The sequence below is a fragment of the Sorex fumeus genome, unplaced genomic scaffold, assembly GCF_029834395.1.
Source record: "Sorex fumeus unplaced genomic scaffold, SorFum_2.1 ptg000003l, whole genome shotgun sequence".
Taxonomy (NCBI): domain Eukaryota; kingdom Metazoa; phylum Chordata; class Mammalia; order Eulipotyphla; family Soricidae; genus Sorex; species Sorex fumeus.
The window spans coordinates 26,637,879-26,654,925 of NW_026606060.1; the positions used below are offsets into that span (position 1 = coordinate 26,637,879).

At 37.3% G+C, this 17,047-nt stretch overlaps 1 protein-coding gene across 3 annotated transcripts in view; it reads right to left on the reverse strand.

The window, feature by feature from the left end:
- PPP1R12A (protein phosphatase 1 regulatory subunit 12A) overlaps positions 1-17,047 on the reverse strand; it is a 133,209-nt gene that overhangs the window by 43,807 nt on the left and 72,355 nt on the right. For all 3 annotated transcript variants that reach the window (XM_056114687.1, XM_056114696.1, XM_056114677.1), the window contains exons 6-9: positions 14,073-14,147; positions 13,212-13,300; positions 12,727-12,884; positions 6,303-6,427 (exon numbers count right to left, since the gene is read on the reverse strand). In XM_056114687.1, coding sequence (XP_055970662.1) covers positions 6,303-6,427; positions 12,727-12,884; positions 13,212-13,300; positions 14,073-14,147 — 447 coding nt within the window. The remainder of the gene's footprint in view (positions 1-6,302; positions 6,428-12,726; positions 12,885-13,211; positions 13,301-14,072; positions 14,148-17,047) is intronic.

Here is a 17,047-nt window from a genome sequence, read left to right on the forward strand (position 1 = left end):
TAGTTTTCCTGTTTTACTTTGTACGTGTACCCTATAAATTCATCTTTCCTGAATATATTTTACATTATCTTGTAGATAATGTCACTCTTCTTCCCCATTTAATAAATTATACACTTTCTGTCAGTTGAAATACTATGTATGCACCCTTTAAATTTTATTATTACTTTTATGATTTTTAGTGTTTGGGCCCAAATAAGCTGTGCTCATGGCTTACTCCTGAAGCCCCTAATGGGGGTCTGGGGAACATATGTGATATCAGGGATCAAACAAAGGTGCCTTGCATGCTGTACTATCTCCCCAACTCTTTTTATTATTCTTATACTTAATAATTAACTTTGGTTCGGTATACATTTAATTCAGAAATAAAATCTCGATCTTTACTATACAGTATGGAAAATTATATATAGTTATTGGAATTCGTATATACACAGCAGAGTAAAGAAGTTATTTCAGAGATTTCCAACAATACTTAGACACTAGCTATATAAACCTATTGTCAACATTTTAAACCGTGAAATTATACTGATGATTTTATAGATAACATCTCCACAAATTACAAGAATAATCCCAATGCAAGCAAAATAAATGCTTCAATTATACTTAACAGTTTAATGGGAGGTCATTTAAAGCTACATCCGTCAACCTTTACACCTGCAAAGAGGCACATGTCCTGCATACCGGTCCATAGTCTGGCACTTACAATCAAGGTAGCAGATCAGCAGTTGAAGCAGATTTAATGTAAACCCATTTATGCAGTCACTTTGAGTTTTTGTATATTATAAATACTACAAAAAACTGTTTAAGAGTTTCCTTTACTAAGAATTTCTCCCTTGCCTAGTTGTGTGTATACATGCACATGCATGACCTTCTTTTGAGGGGGGAGGACATCCCAGTAGTGTTGGAAGTCACCAGGCTACTACACCTGGAGGTGCTTGGTAGATCATATGGTGTTGGGGTAGAACCTGGGGTTCTGTGGATGCCAAGATGTGCTCCAGGTCTTTGGAGCTCCCTCCCTGAACTTCACATGTGTATATTTGTGTGTGTGTATGTACTGGTGGTGAAAGCTAGAGAACTTCAGATCACTGCAAAAATATTAGAAGCAAATGAGTGGGAGCCTGAAAGGTGACTGAACACTTTTCTGCAAAACCTTTTTAAGGTATATTTATAAATTATCGATCCATCTGAGAAATCTGTATGATTCTCTGATCAAGTTTCAGAAAAAAATTTCACTTTTTTGAAGGGAGTGGGGCTTTTTACCACATATTCAGGTGCGCTCAGGGGTGTGGCCTGAGCTCTGCATCCTGGCTCTGCATTCAGGAATTATTTCTGCTGGTATTCAGAGGATCATATGGGATGCTGGGGACAGAACCTGGGTCAGTGGGAGTGGAAGGCAAGCACTTCACCTGCTGTACTATCGTTTGGGCCCTCAAATTTCAAGAAAAAATTTTGGACAAACTTAAAGACTAATACTAAATAAAAACTGGGTAAATTATTATTGAAGATCGGCTTTAAAAGCCATATCACACTGACAAAGATGAGTGCTCCAGTCATTTAAAAAATAATTATGTTGCAGAATGATTTTATTGATTTGATTAAAATTTAACTACAAAACATTAAAAAAGCTACTGTCAAAGTCACAGTATTATAAACAGGAATATAAAATGTAGTCTCTAAATACACAAATTACAGAAAGCTGTAATTCGATCAATTCAATTACAAACTCAAGAAAAAATTCTGCGTTTTATAGCAAAGAAGTTCAATGCCCACTAATCTAATAGAGTAGTTAAGTATTTGTTTTCAATTTAATCAGGTGGCGTAAACTAGAATGTAAACAGCCATTTCTAGGGCTATATTTAAGAGAAAAATATAACTGATTAGGAAAGGCTGATTTGATTGCAGGAGTATGGTAAAATAGAAATTGCCTGGTTCAATCTGTAGGAGAGGCTGAAGATGGAGGTCTGGCATTGAGTGCACACTCACATTATAAACGCCTGGGAATTCAATTCTTGGTATCTCCCACCAATTAAATAAAGAAGTGAACATAGCATGTTTCTTGGGTAAGTGTTCAAAGTATTGGGGCTTTGTGGGAATTTCTACTATTCTATAATTTCAATAGATAATTGAAAAAAGCTCAAGTACATTTCTCACGGAAGGAAAAAAATACATAGATATATATAGAAATATATAGATAGATAGATAGATTGATAGATAGATAGGTTGGAGCAATAGCACAGCGGTAGGGCATTTGCCTTGCACGCAGCCAGCATGGCCGACCCGAGTTTGATTCCTCCGCCCCTCCCAGAGAGCCCAGCAAGCTACCGAGAGTATCTTGCCCGCACGGCAGAGCCTAGCAAGCTACCTGTGATGTATTCCATATGCCAAACACAGTAACAACAAAGTCTCCAATGGAGACGTTACTAACGTCCGTGTGTATCACTGTATCACTGTCTTCCCGTTACTCATCGATTTGCTCGAGCGGATGTTAGTAACGTCTCCATTTGTCCCAGGCCTAAGATTTTAGCAGCCTCTCCTTACTCGTCCTTCCCAAGAAGCTGTATTGTATGCTCTTTTAGGGTCAGGGAAATGAGACCTGTTAATGTTACTGTTTTTGGCATATCGAATACGCCATGGGGAGCTTGCCAAGCTCTCTGCCGTGCGGGCAGAATGTTCTCGGTAGCTTGCCGGGCTCTCTGAGAGGGGTGGAGAATGTATATAACAGAATACAAGCAAGCTTGTTAAAGCCAAACACATGTGCTGCTTTAGGTACATCAGTGGGCTAGACTAAATGAGACTGTAATAGTCTTATAAACAAAAGAAACAAAAAAACACTGTTCTCCCATTGTTCATCGATTTTCTTGAGTGGGCCCAGTAACTTCTCCATTTTGAGACTTGTTGTTACTGTGTTTGGCATATTTAATACGTCATGGGTAGCTTGCCAGGCTTTGCCATGCGGGTGAGATACACTCAGTAGCTTGCCAGGCTCTCTGAGAGGGGCGGAGGAATCGAACCCGGCTAAGCTGGGCTAGCTGCGTGCAAGGAAAACTCCCCGCCACTGTGCTATCACTCCAGCCCACGTAGATATATATAGTCTGAAATATATATATATACACACACGGTAATACACATGGTCCTCCCGTTGTTCATCGATTTGCTCGAGCGGGGCCAGTAACATCTCCATTATGAGACTTGTTGTTACTGTGCTTGGCATATTGAATACGTCACGGGTAGCTTGCCAGGCTTTGCCGTGCGAGCGAGATACTCTCGGTAATATGTATATATATATATAATTAAATACAATGGTAAGGAAATGCAGAGTAACATCAGTTATGGAAGAATAGTTAAATTTCTTTGATAGGGCTGGCACAGCAGAGTCTGGCAAGCTCCCTGCGGTGTATTCGATATGCCAAACCCAGTAACAATGATGGGTCTCATTCCTCTCACCTTGAAAGAGCCTCCAGTGTGGCATTTTCTAAAATCTCAGGGCTAGGATGAATGGAGATGTTACTGGTGCCTGCTCAAAGAAATCGATGAACAACGGGAAGACAGTGATACAGTGATAGGGCTGGAGAGATAGTACAGCAGGTCGGGTATTTTGCCTTGTAAGTAGCTAAGAAAGGTTCGATCCTGGGCATCCCATATGGCCCCCCTAATGCCATCAGGAGTAATTCTTCCTGAGTACAGAGCCTGGAACCACTGCATACTGCTGGGTTTGGCTCAAATCTCCACTCCCCTCCCCCACAAATCTGTGATATAAACATGAGTTCTAATTGAATTCATGAAGCACTCATTTCAAGAATATAGGAGATAACTCAATTGAGTTTGATTACCTGATATTCAAATACTGTGCCAGTAAACCCATACATTTCTATCACTAAGAATTTACATTGTTATGTTTACTGGGAATATTTTTAGAGGAGACCTGTGCTAAAATTTCTAGTTTATGATTTTAAAAGCTTCAAATTTTAACCACAAAGAGTAAAATCCAAAGTTTAGAAAGACTATAAAAAGTCAAATACATTTGGAGATTTTAAACTTAGTTCTTAAACCCATGCAATCCAAATAATACCAGACAAGCAGCAAATTAAGAAGTCCAAAGGCAGAGAGACAAGGATAGCTAACAGATAGCTAACACAATACATAATCCATAAGTAGACTCTTGGCTTGAGAAACAAAAGATACTGCTAAGAGGAAAATTTGGAAAATCTTGGCTATGGTCTGTACATATTAGTAAAAAGAGGTAACAATACTATATCAAATTTCTAAGTCTGACAACTTTATCCTGGGAATGAAGGCTAATGCCTTTGTATTTAGGAGAAATATACTGGGATTTAGAGGTGTATTAGAAATACATTAGAGGTTATCAATGACTGTCTTGAAATCTTGAACTATTAATTTGGAAAAGAAAAAAGGTATATAGGTACAGAAAGAAATGAGTATGCTCATTAAAGATCGCTAAGAGTTAGTGGAAAGATTTTAAATGGGGGTAAAGGTAAAGGTAAAGGCCCTCCCGTTGATCGTCGATTTGCTCGAGCGGGCCCAGTAACGTCTCCATTGGAGACTTTGTTGTTACTGTGTCTGGCATATCCAATACTCTCGGTAGCTTGCCGGGCTCTCCGAGAGGGACGGAGGAATCGAACTCGGATCGGCCATGTTGGCCGCTTGTAAGGCGAACGCCCTACCCGCTGTGCTAAAGCTAAACTCAACACTTAATTTCTAATTCAGCAGGGAGTTAACTCAAGAAGTACATACTTAATTTGGAAAAATAAAAAGACAAATCCTGGAGCAGTAGGAAAAAGAAAAATCACACTTACTTGAAAGCAGATGGTAAAAAGAAGAAAAACAGAACGGAGAATAAAATTATTAATAAGAAGGAGGCAGAGTAGTAGCACAAAGGAATTAGTACACTTGCCTGGCATTCTCCTCCCACCTACCCAGTTCAACTTCTGACACTGCCTAAGGTCCCCAAGCACAGCTAGGAGGGGCTGGAGCAATAGCACAGTGGGTAGGGCATTTGCCTTGCACGTGGCCGACCCGGGTTTGATTCCCAGCATCCCACATGGTTCCAAGCACCGCCAGGAGTAATTCCTGAGTGCATGACCCAGGAGAGTCCCTCTGCAACATCGAGTGTGACCCCCTCACCAAAAACAAAAACAAACAAACAAACAAACAAAAACCAAAAGCACAGCTAGGAGTCACTCCTGAGCACAGAGCCAAGAATAGTCTTTAAACACCACTTGAAGCTCCCTGCATCACCCCCTCTCCCGCCCTCGCCCCTGAAATAAAACCTATGTTTTGGAAGTATTTAGATCACTAGCCAGGACCTTACCAATGCTCACAAAGTTTCTTTTTGACTGTAAGGGAAAGAAAAACTCATTCAAGTTTGAATAAATAACAAGGTAGAGGATCAGAGGGTGCATATTCAGTTCATCTAACTTAAGATGATTACACTTCTACTGGTATCATAAAGATCCTTTCATGCCTGCTAATATATACTGAGTAAGAAAATCTAGATTCTAGTTCTTTCACTGACTTGTGGTACACATCATCTGTGCTTACCTTATACATGTGAAAAATTATGAGTGTATTTTTATATATTTGAAAGTATATATTTGAAATTTCTCAAAAGTTCTAAAGAAATAAAAACTACCAGGATCACTAATTTTTTATCTTTTTAAAATTCATTTATTTATTTAGTTATCGCTTTTTGGGTCACACTCGGTGACGCACAGGGGTTATTCCTGGCGGTGCTCAGGGGACCATATGGGATGCTAGGAATCGAACTCAGGTTGGCTGCATGCAAGGCAAACGCCCTACCCGCTGTGCTATCTCTCCAGCTCCAATTTTTAATCTATTTTTTTTAAACAATGAACTGCAGTAATGACTGCAAAATAGTATATTTTAAAAAAGATTACAACGGGATTCAGAGAAAATCTCAAAAATAGAAAACAATCTTATCCTAGAACATTAGACACTTTCAGGATAAATCAAAAAAATTTCAAAACATTTTAATATTTTAGTCTGAATTAGGGCTGGAGCGATAGCACAGTGGTAGGGCGTTTCTTCCGCCCCTCTCGGAGAGCCTGGCAAGCTACTGAGAGTATCTTGTCCGCATGGCAAAGCCAGGCAAGCTACCCGTGGCGTATTCGATATGCCAAACACAGTAACAAGTCTCACAATGGAGACGTTACTGGGCCCGCTCGAGCAAATCAATGAACAACAGGAGAACAGTGCTATGGTGCTACAGTCTGAATTACACATAAATAGAATACAGGTATTTTTAGCAAATATAAGTTTTGGCTTACCTTTTTAATAGGTGATGTAGGTGTTGCCTGACCAGATGACACAGTAGGTGTTGTAACAGCTACAGGAGCTGCTTGTGTACTAGAAGTATTGGCATTAGTTACAGAAGCCAGGGGTTTTGTCTTATCTATTAAAAAGGAAAAAAAAATAACATTAAAGTCAAGATCCTATATGAATTCAATTTGATATCTGTGAGGAAAACACACACACAAACACACACACATTCATGTAGGTTTTGCATCATCCACAGAAGTGCTCAAAGCTTACTACTCTTGGCTTTGTGCTCAGGGATCATTAGAACACCAGTAAACAATGTTTTATTTCTCTTTTATTTTATGTAAGGTTTTATTAATTCAAAGTCATTCATTTCACTGACTGTTAATCTTTTTTAGACATACATTTCCCAGGGATTTTTTTTTTTTGGGGGGGGCGATAAGAGCGTGGTTTGGGTCACATCCAGCAGTGCTCAGGGCTTAATTCTCATGGGTTTCAAGGATCATATGTGAAACCAGGAATAGAACCTGGGTTGGTAGCATGAAAGGCAAGCACCCTCCCTGCTATAGTAACTTTAGCCCTAGAATGTTTCAATATATATACTGAAATAAAGTATGAAGGCACAAGACAAAGCTCCCAAGAATAAAATGCACAAATTGACCTGACTTTTGAGTCTTTTGAGGAGAGGGGGAAGCATCCTGAGGGTTGAGCACTATTGCTGAATCACACCACCACTAGTCTGATCTCTATACTTTTAACACTGTTAATATAATCCTGTTACTTAAAACTTAAATGCATGAATACAAAGCAATAAATTAGAATTAGTATATGTGACTTTTCCAATGGCTAAACAACTTATAGTTTTAATCTAAAACTGAAAGTTCCTCTTTATTTTTGAAATCCAAATCCTTATCAAATAGCAGGAATAAATGTCATGAAGCACAAACCTAACACAGAAAAATTCTAAATGCAAATGGACACATGTCAACTGAATCAGGTTAACCCCCTCTTATAATCTACCAAGATAATTTCAAGTAGTAGTGATTAATGCTTAAATACTTTTTTAAAAATTTGGTTTTCAGGTCACCCCCAGCAGTGCTCAGGTCTTATTCTTGGTTCTGTGCTTGGGAATCACTCCTGGTGGATTTGAGGGACCATATGGTGTAGGGTAAGGCTGTTTTCTCCTTCCTCAGGTAGCTTAGGTTTACTGGGTCACACCAATCCCAGTGCTCCCAAGTCACTCCCATTCTTTTATTTGTAACTACTTCTCTATGGGCTGATGCAATAGCACAGCAGGTAGGATGTTTGCCTTGCAGATAGCCAACATAGCTGATCCGAGTTCGATTTCTCCGCCCCTCCTGGAGAGCCCAGCAAGCTATCGAGAGTATCTCGCCCGCACGGCAAAGCCTGGCAAGCTACCCGTGCGTGACGTATTTGATATGCCAAAAACAGTAACAATAAGTCTCACAATTTGTTGTGAGACGTTACTGGTGCCCGCTCAAGCAAATCGATGAACAATGGGAGGACAGTGCTACAGTGCTACTTCTCTTTGCTCTCTTCCCCAGTTAATCAGCTTATTTCCCTAATTAGTTTCTGTTAATTTGTAAGGTCAGATCTTTCTAGGACACTGAACTTATATTGTAAGTTAACGCTGCCTTTCTTCTCTCCTTATGTCTTTTGAATAGTTTACTTTAAAGCGATGTCCTTTTGTATCAACACAAGAAGACAATTAATATTATGCTTCTGTAATTTGGGATTTAATTGGCTTCGAATATTATTCATTCCCGGGCAACTGCTTTCTCAACTTAAGCCTCAGTTGCCCTCACTTCCCAGCGCCCCCAAAAGCAGGGTCCTGATGAGGGACTAGATGTAGATGGAACCAGGGCAAACGGTAAGCTATGTGCTACCCTGGCATCGAGATGGGCCTGGCCAAAGCGCCACAATCCTTAACTATAAGTTTAGAGCTTGATCATGACAAAAGCTGTCATGATCCAAAAGTAACAACGAGACTAGGACCCTGCTAGAGATAGGAAAAACTAATCTGGCCTGAGCACTATAGTCTGAGATCGGGATGACCCCAGGAGAGCAATTCTATAAGCTTAATGCATTTCTTACTGTGTCCACACAAAATGATTAATATTATGAATGCTTATATGTTTGTTGGACAAGGAGAAGAGAAACACACCCATGGGATTCCACTCTTGGGTGGGTGGTCCTGCTAAAAGAGAATCTGTCCTAGAAGCAGCATCCCGAGGGGAAGAACTTTAACCCTATTGATTGTGACCATACCTATGTGTAAGCCCAGCCCCTCAAGGTTGTGGGGATTTAACTAGACTTCAAGAGGGGGCTGGAGGAGACAAGATCAGGATCGAGATTCAGAGTCAGAGCCAGATGGAGAAAGGGGTTCCAGATCGGGCGCCAGGAGAGGAGACAGAGAGAGAGGAGTGAACGGGGATGAGAATGGAATAGATGGCATCTGATCAATCCACCAACTTGGCCCTCGTCTCCTCCGCCATCTGCCCCAGGGTCCGGGCCACCTCGACTGGGGAGCCCCCCAGCCCGTTGGGGCTTCCCCCTGGCCACCCCTTAAAGATTTTTTACAATATGGGGTGCTGGGGATCAAATCCATCTTGGCTCATGGTAATACAAACACCCTACCCGCTGTACTCCAGCCCCAACTTAGAATTACTTTTTAATATTAAAAAATTCGACTTGATGGTAGAAAAAAATGAACACAATATGAAAATGTAAACTAGACCCTGGCATTTGGCATTCTGGGTTTTGGCAAAACAGTCACACACAAATTTAGATCTTTTAAACTATACATTATAAATATGCTAGAAAAATATTACTTTCCAAATGTTGTCAAAGGTCATGTTATTCACCTTTAAGTATTGTTTGGTTTCAATGCAGTAAAACAAGTATTTTTTCCTAATTTTGGGAGAAAATAAATTGCTTTAAAGCCCACTGAAGCACTCATTATTATACTACCTTTCCCCCTCCTTTAAAGGGTCAACTTTCAAAAAAATTTTTTAAGGACAAGAGTGATAATACAGCCAATAGAACATTTGCTTTGCACGCTGCTGACCTGAGTTTTAATGTCCAACACCTCATATGGTCCCTTGAGACGATCAGGAGTGATCCCTGAGCACAGAGCCATGAGTCCTATCATTGCTATATGTGGTCAACCACCCCCCCAATAATTTTTCATCTTAAGCTATTATACCTTTTACGTAGAAAATATTAAAAACATGCTCACCTAGTCAGACACAAACTTCTCATGTACAATTTTATAAGTTCTTTTTTGGGGGTAGAGAGTGAGGGGAAGTGGTACTGTGAAATGAACTCAGGACCTCACACATGCAAGGCGAGGACTTCAACACTGTGTCCATTCCTGGCCCTCAACCCGTAATTCTGAATTTGCAGCGATTTGTCTAGTACTATTTGTGGTCAAGGAAATAGCCATAAGATTTTAATAGGGTGGAAAGTTTTAGTTCTGACTATACCCAAAAGGACAAGGCCAAATCAATGCATTTAAAAATTACTATAATTTAGATATTCAAATAAAATTACACACAAGTCTAACTATACTCACTGTTAAATACCTTTTCTTTTTCGTACAATGGAAGCATATTTATTTAGTAGAATTAACTACAAATTATGTATAACCTATATCACTGTCCTCCTTTGCTCATCCATTTGCCTGAGCGGGCCCAGTAACATCTCCATTTTGAGACTTGTTACTGTGTTTGGCATATCGAATACGCCATGGGTAGCTTGCTGGGCTCTGAGAAGGGCGGCGTAGGAGTTGAATTCTGGTCAGGCGCATGCAAGGAAAACATCCTACTTGCTGTGCTATCGCTCCAGCTCATGTATAACCTAAGACTGTTTATATGGGTGGAAACAGTTCAGCAAACACACTAAATATCTGCACACACAAATATTATCCTAGGAACCAGGAACGTACCAATCAAAAAAAGAACAGAATAGCTTATAAAGTTTAGTGAAAGAAACATACAGCATGATAAAAAGTAAACTTTTTTTTTCATTTTCTGCTTTCATTTTCTTTTGTGACTTATATTAATGAAATCTATAAATTACAGAATGTATATACATGTATGGAAACATGACTTCTTTAGGAGTAATAAATCTGACGCATTCATCATCCAACTTATTAAGTAGATATTAGCAGCGAAGTTGAACCTTTTCTATTCATCTGTCTTTGATGAATAATGCCAATTTCAGTTCCTATAAGGAAAAAGCCCCGAAACCAATGAAGACAGATTTCCTCTTTCTCATTCACTCAACTATCTCTAAAATTCCTCATTTAACATCTTATTTATTTGGGCCTCTGAGGTACTACTGGAGACCTCCAAGGTTAAAAACACAGCCATCCTTGTGCAGGGGAAGCAATTGGTGAGATATGTGGACCCTAAGCCCTCATCTAATTTTTTTTTTTGTTTTGTTTTTGCTTTTTGGGTCACACCTGGCGATGCTCAGGGGTTACTCGTGGATCTGCACTCAGGAATTACTCCTGGCGGTGCTTTGGGAGACCCTATGGGATGCTGGAAATTGAACCCAGGTCGGCTGCGTGCAAGGCAAACACCCTACGTGCTGTACTATTGCTCCAGCCCCACCCTCATCTATTTTTAAAAGAAAGGATATTGATATGTTACAAAATAGTTCAGTAAAGAGAAAAAGAAAATTCTGTCAAAGTTACTTAATGTCAAATAATCTCCCAAGGAAATAACTTTACAGAAGTAGGAAAGAAGACATGGTTTAGAAATTGTTAAATCAAGCTGTAGCTGAAAAGGGAAATGTATTACTCAAGCTTGCCATATAAAGTACGGATAAAGCCCAGAGGGAGGGAGGGAGGGGGGAGGGAAAGAGAGAGAGAGAGAGAGAAAGAGAGAGACAGAGAGACAGAGAGACAGAGAGAGAGACAGAGAGAGAGAGAGAACCACAAAGCATTTATATGGATTAATTCTTGAGAAAGAGTCAGATTTCCTGGAACAACCACTAGCAACAGAAAGAACAAAATTATCAGTTCAATACTTGAGAGGGACATTAAAAATGAGCGCAGTAGAAACTAGGAAGAGTCTGATTGGCATGCTTAAATTCTAAACAGAAAGCAAACACAATGTAATTGCATGGTAAATAGTTTTGTTTATATTCAGAGTTTACAGAACTTTTCGTATTAGCTACTCTAAATACATTTTATCACCAAGGAAATTTGAACAGAAGGACATCAGGAGATTCCTAAGTGGCAAACACTGCGTAAATCTGAAGTAATTTGTTTAACTATTATTTTTGATTTTTTTTTTAACTGATTCACTAAGATAGATCCTAACAAAGCTGTTCATGATTATATTTCAGTCATACAGTGTTCCAACACCTATCTCTTCACCAGTATACATTTCCCAGCACCAGTAACCCTGGTTTCCCCATCACCCCCCACACCCCACCCCCAGTCTCTCCCTCTCTCCCCCCTCCTCTCCTTCTCTCTTTCTCTCTCAAATCTGAATTTGTTTTAGTCACTAGTGCTTAACACTGAACAGTGTATAATATAGTAGGGGTTAATAGTTGATCAGGGTAGGTTTGGGGGAGTAAGATCTCAGAAATCTGGGATACTCCTGAATTTTCAGTTTTGATTTCTATTATATAGAAGGCAAAAGATCTGACACAGCAATCTGAAGATCTGGGAGATGATCCTGGCTTTCTTGTGTGTATTAACCTAGGGTTTTATCTGTAATGATACATTTTACTACAGACCTTGTACTAAGGCATCTCAGACAAGATAAACTATATAAAAAGAACTTCACACTTGCAAAAGTATCTAAAAGTATCTGAGTCCATTTAAATTTCACCTTGTAGCTTTTGTAAAATAAGTAAGAGTAATGGCACATATTTAAAGTGAAATTAAGTAGGTATATATTGGTCACATGTACAAATTTAGACTTCATATACTATCATGCTATACGTTATATACTATTATATAAAAGCTAACATTTACTACAAAGCAAATGATACAAAGAGAAGTATTGACTGTTTTATAGAGAATCTTGTGATTAGAGAAATTATCCACATATACCGTCAAATGCAATAATCTGTACATTCTTTAGTGTGCATGCTGATTCTCATAAAGTTTACTGTTACAGTTATAAATATTTTACCTGGCATTGTATATAATAAACTATAACAATCACTACCTATTGGTCTAAACCTTCAATTCTCATGTAACAGTCTCATCAAAAGAAGTAATTTATTCAACTGGTAATGCAGTTAACAATAAATAAAAATTCAAATCCATTATTAAAACCTAGATATTGAAAGGCACTACTTATTGCAAACAAATCATTCTGTAACATTTGAAAATTAAATCTTGATCTCACTTCATTCTGCACCCAAACTCTTCATATTTAAACCCTTTACCTGTTTCAGCTTCTGATTCTGAGTCATCTTCCTCATCCTCTTCACTGGAGCAGCTAGATTCATCTTTCTTTCCTTCTTCTTCATCATCAACCTTTTCTTGTTCCAGAGATTCAATACGAGATGCCGTTTTCTCTGGTTCAATAATTAATGTCTCTTTGCTGTGAAACAAAAATGGACTTCAAATGATTACAAGGTACATTTATTTTATTTCAATCCAAATCTACTAATCATGTCTATCATTTCCACATCATGCCAGTCCATTCATAACAGTAACAAGTATAATCTTAATATTAAACTTTTTTTTTTTGCTTTTTGGGTCATATCCAGCGATGCACAGGGGTTATTCCTGGCTCATGCACTTAGGAATTATTCTTGGCAGTGCTCAGGGGACTGTACGGGATGCTGGGAATCGAAGCCAGGTCAAGCTCATGCAAGGCAAACGCCCTACCTGCTGTGCTATCTATCACTCCAGCCCCTATACTTACTTTTTAAATGTCTTCTGTGATTGATTATTGTCGATATTGGCTGTTGATTCAATTAGTGGTGATTTTTTCTCTCGCTTTTCACTGTGGAGCTTCAAATAAATTACATACAAGGAAAATAAAAATATTAAAATAGGAAGTAAGAAGTTTTTAAAATGCTAAAGAATATTTAACCTGAATGGGGGTTAAACAATAAAAGTATTAGATTCCGAGGAAGCTCCAGATAGGGCTAGGCTGAATTCTTAGATCTCCCCAACTTGAGTTAACTGAAAAAGTCAGAGTCCATCAGCCACCTGGATGTCTGATGATAAGTTTTGTTTTCGGAACTCCTTGTCCACCTAAGGCAGAAGTTCCTAAATTTATTGGTTTATCACAACCCTTTTGCAGGAAAACAACAACTACAAAAAAAAAAATCACTTCCTGCCCCCCCCCCCCCCCCTTATTCTCTCCCACAAATGAACCTTTTTTTAAGGGAACAGAGAACCTGCCCCTGCCATCCAAGGCTACTACTGCCCATCCTGGATCATTCCAGTAATCCCCAATGGGTGGCACTGTCCACTTCGGGAAACTGATATAAAACTGTCTGCTAGAAATTTATATTACAGTCTATATGCTCTAAATTGTCTTAATATAAAACACCTTTTCACATACAGACGTACTTATTTAATGAAGTACAGGCTAAAAAAAAATGGGAACAAAAACATAAATGATTAAAAACCACTACCACCTTCACCCTTAAATTATACTGTCAGTTTGGTTACCAATCGAATACCCAAATTATAAGTCATCAAAGGAATATTTTAACTGCCTGAAATTCTATATATTCATTCAATAAGTTAGATAATTCTTAGTTACCAAACATACCAGATTTTGTTTCTTTTGCAACTCCTCTAAATATCCTAAAATGTCTTCATCTGCAACATCAAAGGCTGTCTGGCCCTAGGAAGGAAAAAAGAGGGTGGTAATGGTATATAAATTAAGTACACCAATATTTTTAGTGATTGAGGATGATTACAAAGAATTTAGAAGCTAGATAATATTTTCATGGTAATTATAAAGCACAGTGCATATAACTCAAAGGAGATGTCAGAGAAATGTGTGCCAAGCACCCAACAGAGCTCTCTTCAATTGCTTGGTCACAGCTTTCCTGAGATATAATTTGTATACCTTAAAACCACCCATACTAAGTATACAAGTCAAAGGATTCTAGCTTCATTTACTGTCCTGTGCTGTCCTCCCATTACCTAAACCTTTAGAATACTTTCGTCTTCCCCTAAAGAAATGACATCCAATTAGCAATTACCTTCCCATTCCCTCTATGCTCCCCGAGCCTGTCAGCCACCAATCTGCTTCCTGCCAGTACAAAGCTGCGTATGTTGGAAAGGAACACATTTCAAGTTAATGGAACCATCTGCTATGATTCTGTTCACTCTGGATGTGTTCAAGGTTCATCCATACTGTAAAATGCATCGCAACTTCAATCCTATTGATTGCTGAATATCTGATTACGTGATCTATCACATTTTGCTAATCTATTCATTAACTGTTAAACTTCTGACACTCTTCTTTTTGACTATATAAATTATACTGCTCTAACCATTTGCATGTAAGAACTAGTGTAGACAACCATTTTCCTTTTCCTTGGGAATATTAGCTACAAAACAAATTAGCAAGTTAAGCCAAGTCCATGTTTAAACTTTAGAAACTTTTCTGATGCCTCCACAAAAACAAGTATTTCTAAACTAATTAAAGCTCAGGGAAGCAATGGTATTTCTTAGTCTCAAATATCAGTACAGATGAACAAGTTAATGTATTTTTGTTCACTGAAAGAAAATTTCAAAGTGTTGCTGACCAAAGATAGCAAGTAATTTCTTCTTGCCTGAATTAGTCCTTACAACAATGTACTGGCATCAGAAAACTCAAATTTCTTTTTTAAGAGGAGCTTCATAGTCACAACGAAGCCTTAGTGGTAGGCAAATTACTTCTAAAATTGTACAAATGATTTCAATTAAGGGCAAAATTACAACCCTCAATTCTATTACCATAGGATATTATTATCTACTTGAAAAGAAGTTATATTTCTCAACATTAAAAATGAACATATAAAATGAACTCTAAGCTACTGACTATCTAAAATAGTAAAACTATGTCAAATAAAAGTAAATAAAATGCTGCTTTCACCAAAATAGTATGTGTAAATAAAATTTACAGGACTCAAATATTTTATATTTGCTCTTTTTTGTCAGAAAATCTTTCAATAGGAATTAAAAATGTAATCTGTTCTTTGTCTTAGAACAAAAGTGAAAGCCTTAGATTTAATACATCATTCCACTCTTTTTAGCCTTAAATACTAAATGATAAGAATTAAAAACAAATGGCTAAAAAATCAACGGAGCTAAAAGTAAGTAGCCTCAAATTTCAAAGTGCCCAATTAGATTAGCAATATAAGCAATATAAATTACTATCAGTTTAGACTAGCAGTGCATGGTAGTATCAGTTTTGCTACATCATATTTACTTCACATAAGTTCTACACGGTTATATATGCTTTAACTTGTTAAACTATGTTCATAATCAAGTGATTATGTGGAAATAACACATTGACTTTCTTTAAAGTAGTTTTTAAGGCACTTAACCTTTCTCATGAATGAAATACTATACACACCTTGAAAATGCTTTTGAATTATAACTAAATTTTAGCAGTAGTTAAAAGTAACATGGCTATTTGGTAAAACGAGACTTTATATAAGAAATGCAATCACCTTACAACTGTTTTTATGGGTAAGATCTCTATTGTCACAATAACCAGAGAAAGTAGTAAAGACAAGTATAATGACTCCCACTGTAGAGATAAGGAAATCCAGTATACTGAGTATACAGCATTTGTTCTAGGCCATGTACGTAATAAAGTTTGAACATGTAACAGAATCTAGCTCCACTGTGCATCTGTCTTTATGTAAAAATAAGTTCTGACAGAAAAAGGGGAAAAAAATCCTAATGCCCAATAATAACAATAGCAGTACTATTATTCATTTAAATCTTTATAAAAACTTCCAAAAGAGTTCTGATTACCAAGATACTAGGAGAAAATGCTAACTAGAAAAGTTCTTATTTTGAAAGAGAAAATATTTGGGTATACTTTAGAAAACCAAGATTTGTAAATTAAGGAAACAAATTAAAATTCTTTGTATTTAAGTTCTATGTCATGTAATTTATAATAATAATTGACAGTGTTTTATAATCAGTAAATAAATTATGATCTATAAATATTTTGCATATTTCCCCCACTTTTATGTTTTCTGGGTGATGTATCATTTTCTTTATTATTCAATTCTCTAAAATTATATTTTAGAATTAGTCTAAGCTCTAAAAATATTTTAAGCAGGCTTCTTTAATATCATTTAGACAATAAATTTAGTAAGAATCTTCAATCAGAAGTACACAGGGAGGTATAAAATGACAAAATAAGTTTCTATAGACAATCTTATACAACTAACTTGTTTTTATAAACAGGGAATAATACTAATTTCAAATGCAGCCAAAGAATCAGGGGCATTCAAATCCATACACAAAATCATAAAACTTCAAAAATTAAGAAGCAGCATTATAAAAATATACTCTATTAGTATAAAATACTCTTCTCAAAATTAAAAAATCTGTAATTTTTACACTGGTGAGGGGCCAAGAAATGTTTTGAAAATTATGGAACTATTTGCTATTCAAATATTAAATTATTTAAATTAAATATTCAAGTAATTTTATCTTTAAAAAAGAGTGTTTTGACAAAAATTTAAAACCATGGTTGTAGCAAGTATTCAGAAAAATAAAATACGGAATTTT